The sequence below is a fragment of the Myodes glareolus genome, chromosome 3, assembly GCF_982192425.1.
Source record: "Myodes glareolus chromosome 3, mMyoGla1.1, whole genome shotgun sequence".
NCBI classification, from domain to species: domain Eukaryota; kingdom Metazoa; phylum Chordata; class Mammalia; order Rodentia; family Cricetidae; genus Myodes; species Myodes glareolus.
Genome location: NC_142028.1, coordinates 95,364,895 through 95,386,234, shown reverse-complemented (window position 1 = coordinate 95,386,234; position 21,340 = coordinate 95,364,895). Strand labels below are relative to the sequence as shown.

General features: G+C 38.3%; 1 protein-coding gene and 1 long non-coding RNA gene across 10 annotated transcripts in view; one reads left to right on the top strand and one right to left on the bottom strand.

Annotated features, from left to right (window-relative positions):
* Positions 1–21,340, bottom strand: part of LOC125412617 (cytochrome P450 2J3-like) — a 53,350-nt gene that overhangs the window by 13,804 nt on the left and 18,206 nt on the right. For 5 of the 9 annotated variants that reach the window (XM_087904841.1, XM_087904836.1, XM_087904840.1 and 2 more), the window contains one exon: positions 17,988–18,475. The exons of the other annotated variants lie outside the window; for them this stretch is intronic. In XM_087904841.1, coding sequence (XP_087760967.1) covers positions 18,368–18,475 — 108 coding nt within the window. In that variant the 3' untranslated portion in view covers positions 17,988–18,367. Of the gene's footprint in view, positions 1–17,987; positions 18,476–21,340 lie in introns of those variants that run through there. 9 annotated transcript variants of the gene reach the window in all.
* Positions 9,711–21,333, top strand: LOC148122749 (uncharacterized). Its single transcript, XR_015737560.1, has 3 exons — positions 9,711–9,849; positions 11,922–12,092; positions 20,872–21,333. It is a non-coding gene; the product is annotated as an uncharacterized LOC148122749 (long non-coding RNA).

Below are 21,340 nucleotides of genomic sequence, written 5' to 3'. Positions count from 1 at the left end.
GCTAAATGGCGACAAAGACCTGTTGTATTTCTAGTGCTGGGCTAGTGAGCATGGCTTGCAGAGGCAATTAACATACTTCTGCCATATTGGACTGGGTGGAGTCAACAGGCAAAGTCTCAGTGTTAATCCTAGCCACACCTGCTTAGCATTTTAAAAAAAATTAGTACTCTCCTGTTCAGAAAATGATTACAGATGCACACCAAGGCAGATTCATTTGAAAAAGATGTCTGAATAGGTCACAGTATTGGATAAATGTACATGTGCTTAAAAGAAATAAAATAATAATTAAGACTGTCATAGATTAAAGTAGTAAAGATAATAAAATAATTAAAAAGTAATAGACTAAAAAGATTCCATGTAAAGAGGAGACTTGATTATATATGGGATCCCAGGTCCAAGGAGAGATCCCCAGATTGTTCTCTGGACAGAGGAGAGGGTGCCTGAACCGGCCTTGGCCCATAACCATACTGATGAATATTTTGCTTATCACCATAGATCCTTCATCTGGAGATGGATGGTGATACAGACAGAGACCCACATTGGAGCACCGGACTGAGCCTCCCAAGGTCCAAATGAGGAGCAGAAGGACAAAGAAAATGAAAAAGGAAATAAGGACTGCGAGGGATGCTATCACCCACCTATACAAGGGGACGGATCTAATGAGAGCTTACCAAGGCCAGTTGGACTGGGACTGAACGAGGACATGATCCAACCAGATTCTCTGAATGTGGCTGGATTCTCTGAATGTGGCTAGCCCGGAGTCTTTCTGAGAAGCCATTGACAATGACACTGGGACTTGTTTCCTCTGCATTTACTGGATTTTGGGGATCCTGACTGTTTGGATACTCACCTTCCTGGACCTGGAGGGAAGGGGAGGAGCTTGAACTTCCCACAGGACAGGAAACCCTGACTACCCTTAGGGACAAAGAGGGAGGAGGAGAGGGAGTGGGGGGAGTGGGAGGGTGTTGGGAGGAGGGGCGGAAATGGAAGCTTTTATAATTTAATAAAATTACTTAAAAAAAAGATCCCATGTAAAGATGGAAAAATACACAAAGAGTCTGGATAATATATATTGTTGTGTTTTCTGTTAGTTTTTTGACTGTAAATGAGCTAAGTACAGAGAGACATTTCAATGAATTGGCTGCTAAACTAAACCAACATGTATATTTTAAGAGTATCTTGACTTCAAAATTTGGGTCTAAGGAAATGATATTGGAAAAGAAATTCTGCTTCTGTTTTCACAGAAGATGAGAAACTGTGACTCCTTCCAGGCTAATGTGGTTTGATGGACCAAGACTCCACAAAAGGTCTTCATGAACCTTAAAAATAGTCCATACAAGAAAGAGCAGGAAACAGTTTGGAGAAAACAATGCCCAAATTCCCAAAATCATTATTTATATATGTTTATTTTAATTTATAGGGGGGCATGATATAGAGGTGAATACTTTGCATTGGTATGAATCTAGGACTATTGCTACAAAATTAATTTGATACAAAATATATATACATAGTGTATATATATTTATGCTCTTGTTTAAGGTATTGCATTTGTGTAGGTCATTTGAAAATGTAATATATAATCAAAATTACAGATTAATATATAATCATCTATAATAATCAAACTGTAGTCATGTTAGTTAGGTTTTCAAGATTTAGAGATATATTTCAGATGGTTACGTATTCTTCAAATTTTTTCAAAGACCTACAGAATATGGCATTTAAAATGTTTTAAGAACTCAGTCTTTTCTTGACAGTAAGACATATCCTCTTCTGGTAGCACCAATTACTTCAGAGAAGTTGATGGGTATTGAAGAAAGTCATTATGGAATTTGCCTTCAAGGTAACAAAGCTAGCCATTTCTCTCTGCTTCCTTTATGTACTTGATATGTGATTTTTTTTCTATTTTTTAATTCTTTACTCTGTATATCTGTTGCCATGCCTACCTGACACTTACGGAAACTCTTCTTGGAATTATAAACCAAAGAAACTCTTCCTTCTATAAGTTGCCTTTGGTCATGGAATTTGATCTAGTCTTAACTAATACAGAGATTTTCAGTTCTTCACTCTGTATATTTGCTGTCATGCCTCCATGACATTTATGGAGTCTTTTCTTGGAACCATAAACCAAAGAAACTCTTCCTTCTATAAGTTGTTTTTGGTCGCAGAATTTGATCTAGTCATAAAAGAATAACTAATAAAGAAATTGGTACAAAAATGGGGCTGCTGCTGGGATGAATCTGAGCATGTTAGGCTTTATTTTATTTGTTTTTGAATGTGATAGATACTGCAACACTGGATTAGAGTGGTTCTCTGCTGTTAACAGAGCTTAAGGGGCCATTCTATTAGCAGCCTGAAGCATAGTAGTGTAGGCAAAGATCATGAGGCTTCAGAAGAAAGTAAGGACTTCATTAGCAACTGAGTTGTAGGCCACTCATGTGACATTTTAATGTAGAATCTGGTGTCCTTCTGCCCTTCCTCTAAGAATTTTCAGAAGGCTGAATTGAAAAGTAATAGACTAATACCTTTCACAGAGAAAATTTTTAAAACATTGACACGGTGGCATGGCAATTACTCCTTACTATTACTTCTAAAATTAAAAATAGCAAATATGTAGAATAAAATTAAAAACATATACTTTGGAAAGAAAAGGAGAAATAAAAAGCCTACTGTTTTCCCCTAAGCCCATAGTGGACAAATGCCAGTCATGGTTAAAGCGTTTACTGAAATTAAGGAGACGTCTACTGTTCTTCTCTGAAAAATGAAAAGGATCCCCTAACATGAAGACCTCACCCAGGTAAGCTTCTAATCTGTGGAAAGAGAAAGTCCAAAGAGGCAAGTCTCCTGCCTCTGAAAAACAAAAGTCATTGAAAAAGTGATTGAAAGGGTCAAAACGTCATCACAAAATGGCATCTGAACTTTCCAGTGCCATCCTCCTGCTTTGGGGATATGGGAGATGCAACAGTGAAGGGGGGCGTGATGATTCTTTCTTTGGAGATTCAAAGAGCTACTGAGCCAAGGTAAATTCTAACAGTAGAGTTTTCATTAGAAGGCTATAAAAGGCCATTACAGAAATTTTTTGAAGTGGAAACTGCGTTGAAGTAGAATCTCCAAGATGTTGGAGAAGGAGATCCCTGCAAAGGAGGCTGCATATAAAAGCCCTAGAGAGATATTTATGTTGCAGGCAGCAAAGGTACAGGGTTGGAACCCTCTTAGTCCATAAAAATAAATTTCTAGAAATGAGACATTGGCTTACAGGATTTGGTATTTGATTTTTTTTTAGGTTTTAGCTTTCCTTTGCTTCTATTTCCTTGCTATACCTCCATTCTTCACTGCTGGAATGAATGGGAATATATATTATCTGCCACTGTATGCTAGACCTATATAAATTTGGGGAGTTCATAGTGCACCAAAGTTAAGAGATTGCCTGGAACCTCAGAAGATACTGGATTTTTGAACAATATTGAGACTGCTGAAGTCTCTAGGGACTTCCAAAGTTATACCAAATGCATTTTGCATCATAGAATAGCCATGCACCTAAAGGAGCTAAAAGTGCAAATGAGGAAGATTAAATGTGCTGCAAAAGCTCTAGGTTTTAAACACTTAGTCCTAGATGGTGGTGTAATTTGGGAAGCCACTGAACTTTTCCGAGACAGAGCCTCACTGGAGGAAGAATGTCGCAGGGGATGGATTTGAGGGTTTTCCTCATGGCTCTGCTTATGGTTTTCCTTTGCTATTGTTTGCAGTTGAGATGTGATGTCTCAGTTTCAGCTCAGGCTTCCCACTGCCATACTTCCTGCATAGTCGTAGACACTATTGGTCAAAATAAACTCTACCATATATAAGAATAGAAAGGTAGGCAGGATACCTATAAATAAATATAGAAAAAATATACATTTTGCATCCCTAAAGAAAAAGTTTGATTATGAAGAAATCTCAGTCAGTGAATCAATAGCCATACTAACATAAGGGTCTGAGTTTGATTCTCAGAATCCAGGAAAAATGTTTGGATATAGTGATATGCACTTCTAATCCTAGAGTACACGGAAGCAGAGACAGAATGATTCCTGTGTCTCACTGGACAGATAGTCTTGTATACTTGATGAGTTCAAGGACAGAGAAAGATCCCATCTAAAAAAATGTAGGGAGCCTGAATTTTCTTTACTACATGGAAGCAATGTTATCACTACCCTTCACCTTTGGTCAAAAACAATTGTCTTGAATGTGCTACAGTGACAGCATTTTTCACCCATAACTCTTATCACATTTGTAAAAATGTTTCATGACATGAAACATTTATTTATTTCAGCACATGAGTTCAGAAGTTTCAGGATATAGGCACTTGTTGTGTCTGTACCATGGCAAGGCAGAACATTACACAGGGAGAACAACATTGAAGTGCAACCAGGACCCATATGGGGAATAAACTGGGGACAAGTATATTCTTCAAAGACACTCCAGTGACCTACCTCTTCCAACTATAACCCACCCTCCAATGAAACCCATCCATGGACTTACCTCCTGCTGATGTTAGAGGTTTTTGTTGTAGTTGATTTTTATTGCACTCTACAGTTTTCTCTGCTCCCCTCCCTGCCTCTCCTCTCCCCTTTAACCCTCCCCCAAGATTCCCATGTTTTTAATTTACTCAGGAGATCTTGTATTTTTCTACTTCCCATGTAGATTACATCTATGTATGTATGCTGAAAATGGATAAGGAAATTTGAAGAAGTAAAATGTGCTACATTTACACAATGGAATACTACACAGAAGAAAAAATAATAACATCTTGAATTTTGCAGGCCAATCAAAAAGCTGGAAAACATCACTCTGAGTGAGGTAGGTTATTGGTGACTATGAAGGGCACTAAAGTTCATTTGTATCTTGCCCCTGTCCTGGAGCACTTTAATCTCTCCATAATTAAATAGTCAGTTAATCAGCCTTGCAGAAGAGGCAGAAAGGAAAGTTCTTTACAGGCATACCAATTCACAAGAACATTGAAGAAATCTCTACTGACATTTGTGTAACCATAGAAAGTATTTTTTTTCCTGTTTTAGCACTCCTGAGTTATAGCAACACTCTAGTCACTTTGTTTCTGCATTTATTTAGAAAATATTGTTAAAATTGCTATTCTTGGCATACCTGATCGAACTTCTCTCTCTCTCTCTCTCTCTCTCTCTCTCTCTCTCTCTCTCTCTCTCCCTCCCTCTCTCTCTCTCTCTCTCTCTCTCTCTCTCTCTCTCTCTCTCTGTGTGTGTGTGTGTGTCTGTGCGTGCATATATGTGAGTGTGTGAGTGTGTCTGTGTCTGGATGAATGCTTTGACTCCTTCAGGAGTCCTTTAAGAGACAGACCCTTGCTAGAACAAGTTAGTTACTGTAGGTGGATTTGTATAAGTTCAACGTGACCTCACTTGCCATTTTCTCTCTTAGTTTCCTGTGTGAAGATGATGTATGGTCTGACTGCCTTCCTATTGCCCAATGGATGAGTCTCATTCTCCTGGTTCAATGCCTACACTATTAAAACAAACTTCATCCTATGAAAGTATCAGGCAAAACAAATTCTTTTCTTCTCTAAGTTGGTGTTTCAAAGGAACAAAATATTCTATGTCAGGAAAACAAATGGAAGGAATGCAATTACTTAAATGCTTTCTGCTTGACAGACTTAAGAGGTGAATTTGAAAGATTAATTTTAGAATCAGCCTGTGAGTAGAGCTCACTTTATATGATTTCTGGGCTTTTGTCTTTATAAAGTCATATATGTTGTCTGTTTTGATATGTATTTTGTCTATATTACAAGATGTAATTAATAAAATATTTTTATTGTACATAAAGTTATGATTTGATATTTTAACATCTAGCTTGGTGTACCAATCGTAATATTACAAGATAAAACTAGTATCACTAAAGTGCAGTGTTAGATTTTAAGGTCTCTGTTTCATTGTATCATTAAAAAGAATATTTGGGTTTGCAATAGAAAATACTCTTTTTTTCCTTGTCTACGTCTATTTTTATTTATTTTTATTTTTTAGTGATTTTTCTTGAGCTCTACATTTTTCTCTGCTCCTTTGTCTGCCTCTCCCCTCCCCTTCAACCCTCTCCTAAGGTCCCCATGCTCCCATTTTACTCAGGAGATCTTGTCTTTTTCTACTACCCATGTAGATTAGATCTATGTATGTCTCTCTTAGGGTCCTCATTGTTGTCTAGGTTCTCTGAGATTATGATTTGAAGGCTGGTTTTCTTTGCTTTATGTTTAAAGACAACTGATGAGTAAGTACATGTGATAATTTTCTTTCTGGGTCTGGGTTACCTCACTCAAAATGATGTTCTCTAACTCCTTTCATTTGTCTGTAAAAATTCAAGATGTAGTTATTTTCTTCTGCTGTGTAGTGCTCTCGATTGTGTAAATGTACCACAGTTTTCTTATCCATTCTTTGGTTGAAGTGCATTTTGGTTGCTGATGTCTTCCAATTTTTGTCTTTTCCTCTCTTTCTTTGAAGGAGTTTCTCATTTCCTCTTTAAGAGTTTCAAACATTCTCATGAAGCCATTATTTTAGATCATTTTTTTCTTCTTCATCTGTATGTGGTTGTTCAAGTCTAGCTGTGGTAAGGTCTTTAGGTTATATTGGTGTTGTGTTGTTCTTTGTGGTGTTGCATGAGTTCTTATCTTTTCTACTCATTTCTTTCTTATAATAGGTGTAGTTGGGGCTGTCTGTAATTTTGTTGATTAATGTTCTAGGTGCCAGTGAATCCAAGGCTCAGAAGGTTGTTCCTCATGGTACAGTCAGTGCCATGGTTCTAGTTGTCCTGTGGGTCACTTAGTATTCCTGGAGGGTACTCAGTGCTCCTGGGCTTTGTTCTACTCCCTTGGAGTTTACTGTCTCAGGCCTGTTCAGGCCTAGGTTGTTGGCTCAGACCTAATTTTTAAAATGTCCTTGGTCTGGACCCATTCCAGCAGAGGTCTCTGGCTAGGTGTTGATCCTGTAAAAGATTCTGGCTCCAGTCTACTTCCCCAGAGTTCCCAGGCTCGTCTGTGCCCAACCCGCAGAGGACCTGACTCTGGCTTACTCCCTCAGAGGTCCCAGAGTCATGCTTGGAGCCACAGAGATTTCTGGTTCCTGCCTATTTCCTTTAATATTCCAGGTCAATACCTGGACTCACAATGGTCCTGGCTCAGGCCTACTCCCTCTGAGGTCTCTCAGACTCACACTTGGACTCACAGAGATCTCTGGTTCCTGCCTACTCCCTTGGAGATCCCAGATTCATGCCCAGACCCGCAGAGGTCCTGGCTTAGGTCTATTCCTTTGAAGGTCTCAAATTCATGTCCAGACCCTCAAAGGTCTCTGTCTCTGGCTCATTTGCTCTGTGGTTGCTCCCCTGTACCTGTGCCTGTGGAGTACACTGTCTCAGATCTGTTCTGGCCCAGGTTGCTGGCTCAGTCTTGGTTTGCAAATGTCCCTGGACTGAATCAGCTGCTGCTCCTGTGGAGCTTGCTTTCTCAGGCCCACTCCAGTCTAGGTAGCTGGTGCAGTACCACTCCTGTGAAATTTTGCCAGTTTCTTTATTAACCAATGGCATTCACAGTATATAGAGGGGAATCCCACATCAGTCCAACTCAAAGGCACAGGAAATATATAACAGAAAATCATAGAAGAAAACTTTACCAACCTGAAGAATGATATGCACATGACGAAAGAAGAAGTTAACAGAAAACCAAATAGACTGTATTAAAAAAAATCTCCTTACCACAGAATAATCAAGACACTAAAAATTTAGAAAAAAGAAAGAATATTGAGAGATTCAAAGGAAAAAGGCCAAGTAACATATAAAGGCAGGCCAATCACAAATACACCTTACTTCTCAATTGAAATAATAAAAGCCAAAAGGCTCTGGTCAAGCATTATGCAGACACTAATAGACCACGGATGCCAGCCCAGACCTCTAAACCCAGCAAAACTTTCAGTCACTATAGATGGACAAAACAAGATATTCCACAACAGAACTAGATTTAGCCAGTACCTAGCCACAAACCCAGCCTTTCACAAAGTGCTAGAAGGAAAACTACAACCCAAGATTTTACCTACATCCACAAAAACACAGACAATAGATGATCTCACAGCAACAAATAACAAAGAAGGGACAAACATACTCAATAGCATTACCAACGATGTAAACTAAAATAACAGGAACTATCAATAACTGGTTATTAATATCCCTTAGTATATATGGACTCAACTCTCGTATAAAAAGAAACAGGCTAACAGACTGGATAGGAAAACAGAGTCCATCCTTCTGCTGCACACAAGAAACACACCTCAACTTCAAAGACAGACTTTGCCTCAGGGTAAAAGATTGGGAAAAAATTTTCAATCCTTTGACCTTAGAAATAAACTGGTGTAGCTATTCTAGTATCTAACAAAATAAACTTAAAACTAAAATTAATCTAAAGAGATGAAAGATGGAACTTCATATTAGTCACAGGAAAAATCCATCAAGATGAAAACTCAATATTGAACATCCATGCCCCATATGTGAAAGAAACACTACTAAACATCTGAATGCATTGGCACAGGAGACCACATCCTAAATATAACCCCAGTAGTACAAACACTGAGTGAAATAATTAATAAATGGGACCTTCTGTAACAGAGAAGCTTCTGTAAAGCAAAGGACATGGTCAACAAGAGAAAACAACAGCCTACACAATGGGAAAAGATCTTCACCAATCCCACATCTGACAGAGGACTGATCTCCAAAACACATAAAGAACTTAAGAAATTGGTTGTCAAAAGACCAAATAAACCAATAAAAAATGGAGTACAGACCTAAACAGAGAACTCTCAACTGATGGATCTAAAATGACTGAAACACACCTAAGAAAATGTTTTCAACATCCTTAATCAACAGAGAAATGCAAATCATAGCAACTCTGAGATTCCATCTTAAACCTTCAGAATGGCTAAGATCAAGAATACGATGACAACTTATGCTGGAGAGGATGTGGGATAAAGGAAACACTCCTCTATTGCTGGTGTAAGAGCAAACTGGTACAGCCCCTTTGGATATCAGTATAACGATTTCTCAGAAAATTAGGAAAAAACCTACCTCAAGACTCAGCAATACTAATTTGTGTATATGCACAAAGGATGCTCAATCATACCACAAGGGCATGTGCTCAACTATGTCCATAGCAGCATTTTGAATTAGCATTTTTAAAAGTCAAAGATTCCATTAATATTTGTCTAACTTTTGAATCTGATATTATTCTATTTACAATTGAAGTCAATCCTTTCAAAAAATCCGTGAAGGCTCCTTTTGGGCCTTGAATAATTTGAGTAAATAACTCAGTCCTCTTTCCTGATTCTTCAATCCCCTCACAAGCATTAAAAGCTGCTATGGAACACAGATCTGAGGTGTGATCATCAAATCAAAACTGTCTTTACAAATCTGTATTTTGACCTTCACTGAGAAGGTGATCTTTTGAAAAATTAATTCCTCTAGCCCCATTTCATTTTTCTATGACCCTAGCCTTCTCTTTCCACCATGTTTTCCTTGATAACTGAGGACTAACATCTATTATAGCTAATGCTAAATCTTTCCAGTCTTGGAAAAATTGTGTCTCAAATTGACTACGAATTTGTCACCTGCTCTACGTGAGGTGATTGCATACCATGTGGAATGACTGCCTCCTTGAATCTTCTCAAATCTAACATTTCTACAGGATTCTGGCTAACTTCTGCATAGATGTGGAGGCAACCTACATCTCGTGGTCATTCTGACAAGGTAACTGGATAGATTAAAGCTGATAGTCTCAAAACCTTGAGCTGCTCCTCTTGAATTTCATCATGCAATACTGAGGTAAGTTCTGATCAAAATTCCTCTGTCTGTGTGTGGATACTTTTCTTAGTTTCATTGGTATGTCTTTTAAGGCTTGTATCTTATCAGTCAATTCCTCATATTTTTTACAAATATCAAATCACTTTGTTAAGGATAAAATATAAATTGCCAAATTGATAATAATTATATCTGCATTATGTCAAACCCATTTAATTTGGTTATCCCTTCATTTAATTTTTCTATTTCCAACTATCTCTTATGGAGCAATACAGATTCCTAACTCCCTGCATTATAATATTCCCCATTCTTAATGTGATAAAAATGTATTATATAATATTTAATATTACAATTATCATATATAAAATTTATAATATAGTAAATGCATAATATAGCACATAAAACATTTGTATGTGATATATAATATATAATATATCATGCATACAAATATTATATATTAATATGTTAACAAACACAAAAATAAATACATTTTATGTATAAATATTGTATATATAAAACCAAGATTCTTCCTTAATATTTCCCAGGTGTCACGAGATCTGGTGGCTTTTCACTTTTTCCTCAATAGCTACTATGGCTATGTTAGACAGAATTTTGTCCACACAAACATGTACACATGCATACATGCTATGTGGTCACTCTCCAGCAGACATCTCAGCCCTTTATGGCAAATATATGAGACTCAGTGCATATTTTTATTCTCAGTTGGCACAAAGTCATATAAGACATCAATAAGTGACTGTCGGACTATTGCATTCTGCAGGGAGTTGAATCTGTTCTCAGTTAGTACCGAGAACCACCATTCCATGTCTGGTACCACCGACCAGTTTGGGCCAACTCCCATTAGTCTCTAATTAAGAAAATACCCTACAGTGTTGCTTACAGCCCAATTTTATGGAGGCATCGTCTCAGTTGAGGTTCCCTCATTTTATTTGACTCTAACCTGTGTCAATTGACAGAAAAACTAACCATCACACCTTCTGCTGAGAACTTCACGTAGTTGTACTGCTTCTGTGATTCAACATTGTAATGGTCATGTCACACCAATACCCAGTCCTCTAGGTCCTTGGGGCTATATATTTCTTAATTCTTAAAGAAATTTCATGTAATATCTGCCAGTTCTATCACTGTTTTAGTGTAAAAACTGATCATCTTCTTAATATTCCTATATAACTTATAACTCAGACATTATAATTTATGCTTTAATCTGTGTACAATTGCATGATTCCATCAGATAGTTCATCTTTCTCAGTATAGTTTTATAAAAGGTAGGTTCCCAGATGGGGTGACCATGGCTTCGCAGGCATTCTATGCCCACCAAAAACTCACTGATTCATGACAACCTACCCATTATAGCTTCTCTGACCTACCAACTCACCTTTGACCTTTTCTTTTTCACCTGCAGCACTTTTCCTTTAATGTAAAATTTGTGTCCCATTCTGGACAGGCTCAACCAGCAACTAAGCACAATTATTCATGACCTTTGCATGAGCTTCTGCCCCCATATTCCTGCCTGGTCTGCGTTCTTTCCTTGGCTTCCCTTGCTATAGGAAATCCTACAGCCAGTAGCTTTTAAGTAACCACCTACTTTGGTGTGGCCTGTTATACTATTTATGCCAATGTAAAGTTTGCATCTTGCTTCTTTTCCTGTTGTGGTATTTGGTTGCTCTTCTCCGTTCCAGTAGAGGATATTGATTTGTGAGCCTATGCATAAATAAATAACCATCTAGTATTCTCAATTCTGAGCTAGTGTGGGATTTCTTTTAAGCCTGCTTCTTCATCTGGTGCCCATGTGAATTTGGACTGCACACCTACTGGGTGGACAGCATAACAGCCTAGCTGGTCCAAGTAACTCTGTTGGCTTTTTCTTTTTCACTACCTCAGTGGAGCTTACTGAGTGTGGCAACTTGGAAATTTCCAAGTCATGCACGACTGCTACATTCCCCAGTGCAGTTCTCTGGTTCAGTTTTCTTGCCACATAGTGACTTGTGTAACTTCTGGTTTATGCTCCCTATCTGTGAGTTCTGGGTTTCTTGCTCCGTGTATGGAATTGATTTAATTGCTTTTAATTTTTCAAGCAAAGCATATTTCTCAGTATTTAACCAGTACCAAGGCTGGAAACTAAAGCAGCTCAGGATCATTCCTGTCAACACTGTTTGCCTTGCCGCTAGTCACGACTCTGCAACCATGACATCTGCTGGACAATAAAGATTATTACACCTAAAACAATTTACTGGATTTCATAACAGGTAATTAATAAATCAATATGGCAGAATAATTAATATTGAAACTTTTAGTACATTTTTGCCTATTCTATGGATTGTATTCGCAAGGCTTATATGGTTAGGGAGATACTTCAATTTAATGGATATTGGGACTCAATTTTTTTCCTTCCTATTGTATCATTCAGAAACAATGTGGCACTTTTAGGAATGATACAGTTTTATAGACTAATAATGAACAATAGTTGACAGGATTAATACCTTCAAAAAATCAAAAGTTACCTGAAAAAAAGATACTGTTAAAGAGGGTAACATTAATTTGACAGACAAAATTGAATCCATATCTAAGGGTACTGAGAACTTATCTGAAAGAATTCATACTGTTGAATTTGAAAGTCAAAATTTGTTAAAAAGTTATGATAGGTTAGCAGATAGATTATCTCTCCAGGGTGGTAATCTGTATGCTTTCCAAAGGAATGAGGAGACAACAAAATGCCAAATGTTTTAATTGTGGTAGAATAGAACATCTGAGAAGGGATTGTAGACAAGGAATTCCTGGGAATAATATCTCCTCTGGGAATGACAAGGAGGACTCAGCCTTCAAGTATATGTAGAAGATATGGCAAAGGCCAACAACGGACCAATGAGTGAAGATCAACAAAAGACAGACAAACCAACCTGATGTCATAGGGAAACTTCTTGAGGGCCCACAAGCCAAAAGTGGTCCAGTCATTCCCATTCATTGTGGAAGACATGTCTCACCAGGAAAATTAAAAATCCAGTGCATTCTGTAATAGACCATACTGTTCTAGATGATGGCATAAACATAGAGGATAAATCAAAAATTCCAATTGGAAATAGGATGTGTATATTCTGGCAGACTTCTATAAATGATCAAAGACCAAAGCTAAGAGTGTGTATACACGGCATTGTAATTTTTGGTTTGATAGACACAGGGGTCAATGTGAATTTCATTATTCCAGAATCTTGGCATTCAAATTGGCCTCTTCAAGAGGCAGATGCTCAACTACTAGGAATTGGAACCTTATCTCAAGTTAAGCAAAGCATGAGATGGGTTGACTACTTTGGGCCAGAAGGTCATAGAGGGAAACTGAGGCCATATGTGGCTAATATTGCAGTACATTTATGGAGCTGTGACCTGCTACAGCATTGGAATAACCAGATTAACATTCCTGCTGTCCCAGGAACTCATAATTCTGGGAAGGACATTATATTACTATACACAAAGATCACCAGCCATTCAGGCGTAAAAGAACATAAAGCAATTAGCAAACCTTTAGAGGTTCCAACAGGACTACATTTAAAATAGTTAACTGAAAAACCAATATGGGTTAAGCAAAGGCCATTAACAGAAAAAAAAAGCTGCAGGCTTTAGAACAGCTGGTATAAGAGCAACTAGATGCTCACCATATTGAAGAATCAACCAGCTCTTGGAATTCCCCTGTAATTTTTTAAAAAGAAATCTGGTAAATGGAGAATGGTCTCCATTTTATCTAAGAGCTGTCAATAAGGTAATTCAGCCTATGGGCACTCTACAATCTGGAATTTCTCTGCCTTCTCTATTACTAAAAGGATGGCTTCTTATAGTTATTGATTTGAAAGATTGTTTCTTCGCTATACCTTTACAAGAAACGGATAGAGAAAAATTTGCCATCACAGTGCCTATTTATAATAATTCTCAGCCTGCTAGGCAATATCAGTGGACTGTCCTCCAACAAGGAATGCTCAATTGCCAGACTCTGTGCCAATACTTTGTAAGTCAGCCATTGGAAATAATATGTAAGTAATTTCCAAAGTCTATAATTTACCATTACATGGATGACATTTTGCTATCCTATTCAAACATAGAAAAAAATTTTGAAGAAGTAAAGAAAGTTTTGCCAAAATGGGGATTGAAAATTGCTCCTGAAAAAATACAGAGAGGAGATTCTGTAAATTACCTAGGTTGTAAAATATGTTTGCAGAAAATTAGAACATAAAAGGCACTAATAAGGAGATACCAGTTGCAGACTCTTAATGACTTTCAAAGATTGTTCGGAGACATTTCCAGTCTACCACCAGCTGTTGATATAACACCTGATGTAATAATTCATTTAAACAAAACCTTTGTTGATGATAAAGAATTGAATAGTCCCAGAGAATTAACAGCTGAAGCAGAAAAGGAATTGACGATTGTTGAGAAGAAATTACAGGAGGCACATGTGGATAGGGTGAATCCAAATCTTAACTGTATTCTAATCATATTGCCTTATAGAATTTCTCCTACAAGAATTTTAATGCAGAGGGACAATATTATCTTAGAATGGATCTTTCTACCACATAAACCAAGTAAAAGAATAAAAGCTTATGTGGAAAAAGTCTCTAAATTAATTATAAAAGGTAAATTGAGACTTTGTCAACTAGCAGGTATAGACTCAGCAGAGATTATAGTGCCTCTCACTACTGATGAAATAAAAAATTATGGGAAGACAATCCACCATGGCAAAGAGTTTGTGCTAATTTTTTAAAAGAAATTAATAGCAATTATCCCAAAAGTGGTCAACCTAACTTTATAAAGAGAATATTTTTGGATTCTTCCACTAATTGTACATGATGCTCCAATAGCTGGAGCTCATATATTTTATAATTATGCAAATAAATTAGGAAAGGCAGGTTACAAATCAGAGGAATTAAGTAAGGTGGAACAAAGCCCTTATAATTTTGTCTAGAAGGCAGAATTTTATGCTGTTCTCATGATCCTAAGAGTTTAATAAAAACTTGTAATATACTTACTGATTCGCAATATGCCTAAAGAGTTGTCTGGTATATTGAAACGACTGAATTTATACCAGATGATAGAGAATTGACTTCATTATTTATCCAGGTGCAAGACATAATCAGGGATAGGCTGTGTCCTATATACATAACACACATCTGACCCCATATGGATCTGCCAGGTCCTCTAGCACGAGGTAATGCAGAAATTGATCAATTATTGATTGGAATGTTGCAGGCCTCAGAATTTCATTCAAAACATCATATCAATAGCAAAGGTCTAGAGAAAGATTTTCTCTTACATGGCAACAAGCTAAGGAAATTATAAAGAGATGTCCTACTTGTTCTTTCTATAATCAAACACCGCTACCTGTAGGGACTTGCCAAAAGGGTACTCAAAATAAAGAAATCTGACAGATGGATGTGTTCCACTTTTCAGAATTTGGAAAATTAAAATATATACAGCACACTATTGACACTTATTCAGGTTTTCAGTGGGCAACTACTTTCAGCTCAGAAAATGCTGATTCAGTAATCACACATTTGTTAGAAGTTATGGCCATCAGGGTATGCCTTCACAGATAAAGACAGATAATGGTCCAGCATATGTCTCTAGGAAAATGAAACAGTTTTTTGCTTATTATAATACTAAGCATATATTACAGGTATACCACACAATCCTACAAGCCAGGCAGTCATAGAAAGCTCAAATCAACCTATAAAGGATATATTAAACAAATAGAAAGGGATGGAAAATTCCCCCAGAAATAGATTACATAATGCTTTATTAACCTTGAATTTTCTTAATGCTAATGAGAAAGGGGCAATAGCAGCAGAGAGACATTGGATAATAAAAAAGTCTTCTGAATTAAGTCTGTGGGTTTATTTTAAGGATGTGTTGTCCTCATGGGAAAGAACCTCACAATGGAAACCAGAAGATGTGCTATGTTGGTGAAGGGAGGAGGATTTAACTCTTGTTTTTGCAGGAATAGAAAAACTGTGGATACAATCAAAATTAATAAAGATTCTTTTTGAAACCCCAAAGTTCCCCCCTAGTGACACATTTCCCCCAAATAAGGCCACAGTTACTGCAACAAAGCCATACTTCCTAAACTTTCCCAACAGTTTCACTTCTTGGAGACCAGCATTGAAATCACCCCACTCCCAAGGGTCATGGAGTTTCACCACAGCTAAGATAACCCTTGGGAGAGGGGGTGCTAAGAACACTTTAGGATAGTGGGAAGGCTCACCATCTACACTCCCCAGGTTATACAAACAGAAAGCTGTTGCTGGGTTAGGGGATGGGGAAGGGACTCTCAGCTGCAAACCTGCCTGTCAGTTAAGCAGGGCAGTCTTTGGTTCAGATGCCTTTGAATCATCCATGCTCCTTTCACACCCCACCCCCAATTAATGACTCAAATGTTTGACCTTCTGTGGTCGATTGGTGCTCTGCCTAACTGGGATGAATAGACGTAGATGTTTCATGAATGCCATGTGACAGGTAGATTGGGGAGAGAGCAACCTTGTCTTGTTTCCTTATGGAGTCCTACAACAGCAAGTGCTTTACTCTGTAAGATTTTTCAGTTCTGCATTCTACCATTTCCACCAGATGGCAACATTTCTTCTCCTATACTCCATTTTATTTTATTTAAAAATATGTATTGATGCTTTGCATGAACATCTGTGTGCCATGTATGTGAATGTGGAGACCAGAAGAGGGAATCAGATTCCCTCCAAGCAGTATTGACAAATGGTTGCAGCTGAGTGCTAGGTATCAGAACAGGGTTCCCTGGAAGAGCAGCAAGTGTCCTTGACCTGTGAACCATCTTTCAATCCCCTTGAACCCCATTTAAAGGAAGAAAAGCCAAGATTACTGGTTTAAAAGGCTACATTAAGTCACATGGCCCATGTTCCTGTCCTCAAGCCTGGTATACTAGTGTATTTATTTATTTATTTATTTATTTATTTATTTATTTATTTATTTATTTATTTTTACTTTCCTTTTTGTTACTTATCACAATAATGGGATCAGGAGGCTTGGAATTGGACAAGTGGGTAAAGACTGGATATTCTGGTCATTTCTGCCCTGATAAGTTGCTTCCTTTCCCACAAAGTCCTGCTTATTTTAGCTGTTCATTGTAGTGATCTAATTCTATGTATCTTTGTGGGACATATTAAGAGAAGATCTACTTTCTGAGATGCATTTGATAAAATGACTTCCTTTTCTGCCATATGGCTTGTACCCGACATGTCAGGTTGAAGTAAAGATGGGAGGGAATGTTAGAGCATCATGAAAAGGGAAGGAGCAGTGGGGCATCCGGAGTCAGAGAGCAATGACCAGGTTGTAAGGGGCAACCACAAACTCTTTGTATAATTCTTGAATGGGAGGGAGACTAACTTTATATAATTTTTTATAAACATTTAAAAAGGACTGATGGGTAGACATTTCCATGAGGTGTCATGGTGAACTGCTTCTGACATTTGTGGCTCCTGTGGTAACATGGTACTTAGTCCTGTCAATAAAATACATTCTGCATTGAGACCATCCTGTGCTGTGCCCTGCTCTACGTTCCTCCACTGAGAGCAGAACAGAGGTTTTTTAATGTGTGCCTTTCCTTGATACCCTCCATTTTACAAGTACATTTCAGTGCTATTTTGAATAAAAAAAAATTAACTGTGTACCTGGGTGAACACATGAACAAGACCATATGTCTCTCACCACTCCACGGAGAAATATCTGGTAAGTTACTTATTCCAGATTGTAGACCAAAGCCATCCTATAAATTCATTGGCATAAACTGGTAATGTGGGGCACTTTAGTATATAAGAATCATTTCTGGAAAATGTTTTTACTTTGTGCACAGAAGCAGATCTTTTGCCCAAGTAAAATTTGGTCTCATCTTGGGCATGAAAATCTTAAATTTTTAGGACAGCCCTGTGCTCTCTTTAATTTTGGTGAGTCCACTGACAGCTAAGAAACTGACCTCAAACCACACCCTTCCAGAACTAGTGTCTATAGTTCTGTTCTCAGCAAGCCTCCACAGGCTATGAGATGGAAAAAAGACATTTGTACCACTTTCCCAGGGAAGAATTTAACATCTAGAAGCCAGTGCACATTTATGAAGGAGGCAGGAAGTGAACTAAAGGTGCAATTTTATGATATGACTTTAATGATTTCCATGCTGTCTCTAATCCACCTTTCATATTTACGAGCACTTTCTTTACAGGAGGAAAGCACCATTCTCTTTGTAACTCTTAGATGAAAAGATTTATAAGTGATGACGTATCCACCACCAATTCAGAGGACACAGCAGTCCAGGACATGGATCCAGTAACTGTACCCTAATCTTCCCATCCTTCCCGGTCACCTTTCTTCTGTCCCTTCACATAAGAGCAGCCCCAGTGGCTCAGAGGATTGCTCAGTTGTTCGTCTCTTTTCTCTTTCTGCCTCTGACTTCACAGTCTAGGGACAGCGCAGAGACGGTGACTGACCGGGGAAATGGGGATGATAATTCTAGACTTCAGGCTCAGCTTCTCATTGACTGGCGGCTTGAAAGTAAATTTTTGCACAAGAGCAGTGAAGAAAATGAAGAGCTCAGACCTGGCCAATTGTTCTCCGAGGCAAGCTCGCTTTCCTGCAGGAAATGAAACAGAAGATGACATACTTTCTTAGTTGGTATTAGTGACTACAGGGACTGGCATTTCCATTTTCCTTCATAAATCTTGAACTGTCACTGGGCTTTGTGCCCAGCTGTTTATTTATGTCTCATACGTGTCTGAATGTGGAACGTTCCACTGAAATTGGAACTCCAGGATCAAAGCGGGGTGGGGCGGGGGTCGGAAGAGAAGTGGGAGGAGGGGAGGAAGTGAGAATTTTTATTGGTATTATTGATGAAGTAATAAAAAATAAAAAGACATTCTTTCTGCAACCCTAGTACAGTTCTGGAAGCTGGCATCCTGTACTGTGAACGAGACCCCTGAACTGGATAGACCACATAATGACTTAGCAGCCAAATCATGGACTACTATATAACCCTTTTGTGGAAGAGATAGCTTAATGATTGATATTATTTACTGCTCTATTAGAGTACTATATTCAGATCTCAGCATCCACATCAGGAGGTTCACAAACACCTGCAACTCAAGATTCACTGCCTCTTTCTGGCCTCTATAGGCTCCATCTCACACATACATATTATGTACACATAGAAAGACACATTTACACATATGTAAATAAAATAAAATGTAGAGAATAAAAAAAGATTCCAATATAAGTAGGTGTTAGAGCTGAGTCCCTAACATGAAAGTGGAAGACATACAGGCTTTCCCTTGCAAAGATTTTAGCTGTTAATGATGAACAACTAGAAGACATCTCTTCACTCATTTTGTATCTGTCTCCTGTCTCAACTATTGAATCATATTCCTGTTGAACCCTACAGACAGGCAGGTCCATTATTTAGTGAGTACACATCTACTCCTGGCCATCATCATCCCAGATTTCAAGGATGAAGATGCTGAGGTAGGAGGATTTAAGATACAGCTATCAAATTGAGAACAGCTAGTCATTCTCCTGCAAAGCCCTGAAGTTGCACCCAGAAGTCTCCAGTCATTCTCTGAGAGCATCCAAGAGCAGCAGAACCTTGCATGCACCTTTGAATGACAGGTCCAGGACCTTTGATCTCATAGAGGACAACAGCTTATCTTCCCTTCTAGAATCTCTGCTCTGAGAGGTCCACATCCTGCAAAGAAAATGTCTCCAGGAGGAATGGAGATTTGCTCAACACCAAGGGCTAATTGCTCCACCCCTAGAGGTGGCCATTTTCTAGACACTAAAATCCTGTGTGACCAGAACTGAGATAATGATCAGCAAGATTCAGTGTGACAAAGACTGTGGTGTCCTGAATGCACATGCTTCTTCCCGCCTTTCTCATATAAGCTCAGGACTCACGTCCACAAACCTGAAGATGTGTCGGGCAGCTGTCTGTCCCTCCACTCCCCTGCATCATCATAGGAAACATTGATGTCACATGCTAGGCCTAGAGGTGGCATCTCTTTTGTCCTCTCCACTCGGGCCTGATTTCCCAACTTTTTCATACCTTTCAAGTGATTTTGTTTTTGTTTTTAAGAGTATGGAGTATGGTTTTCTAAGTATCTCCTTGTTTACCTAATGGGCAGATTGGGGCCATGAGCATCTGCCCTGTTGGTCAGGTGTCACTTATGTTATATGGGATTTTCTTCTACCTCTGCTGGCGATTGATTTTGAGATTTTATTGTCGGGGAACATTTTATGATGGCAGAGTCTACCACATTCTTCCTTAATCAGTGCTTTAATTTCTGTATGTAAACTTATTTTGAGACTGTTAGTAAATTAATCTTCATCTGCTTGGTCCTATTGGTATTTCTCTTCCAAATTTTGCAACTGGCTCCCAATTTTGACATTAGAAAATCTATCACATCTCTCATGTATATATATTTCAGTTCTTAAAAAACTAAACTTTATTTTCATTTTATGTATGTGAATGTTTTGTTTGCATGTATGTCTCTGCAACACATGTGTGTAGTGCCCATTGTACCCCAAAGAAGGGGACAGATCCCTGAGAAGATTGTGAGCTGCCATGTGGGTACTGGGAATGAAACCTGGCTTGTCTGGAAGAGCAACCAGTGCTCGTATTCCCGGCCCTGTGTTGACATTCCAATGCTACTCGCCCCTCTATATTTAAATACTCATGTTCATCAGTAAGTGTTACAACCCATTGCTAACCAACACTTGTTTTAAAACCCCAAATATTTCAGACCTGACTACTCAAGGTGGTGTTTCCTGATTTTTGAATAACAGTGTATTCCAAACGTAGAGGTTTTCCTTCCCCAAGACTAAATTTAGTCATTTTCCATAAATGCTGGTTCTTTTTATCAAACAATAATATGTAGAATGCAATATTAAACAGATGGTCATGAGGCTTACAGTGTCAGTTATGGCGTGACAGTTCCCAGCTTGTACTAATCACTGCTCTGTCCTCTATTCTGTTTCTAGAGATCTTGATCACCACCAATCAGAGCACAGGATGAGATGTAATGCAGGGGAGCAAAGATCACCTAGCCATTGAGCTCATGTGGAAACCTGTGAGCAGTAACAGGTTCTTACCAAATGATGCAGTTTGTGATGCTAACTGAGAGAAAGGACATGCACGTGGGAAATCCTCAAATGGATGAGTCCATAACTTTGGGGACAAGTCACGGTCTGGATGTATCATAAAGAGAACTAAACTACAAACAAGAGCATCAGACCCTGCTCTGTCAGTTCTTGGAAAATGTGATGTTGAAAAAGAAAGAACTCTCTTCTCTCCTTTATGGAATCTGCTTATGGAGTGAAAGGAAACATTGATTCCTTTTCTGCCTGAGTATTAATAACCGTATTGCTGTGGTGATTATCTGACACAATTGGCCTGCTAAAAAAGTGTGTAATTTAGAGTAAGTAATAACATTCTTAATAACAGCACCTG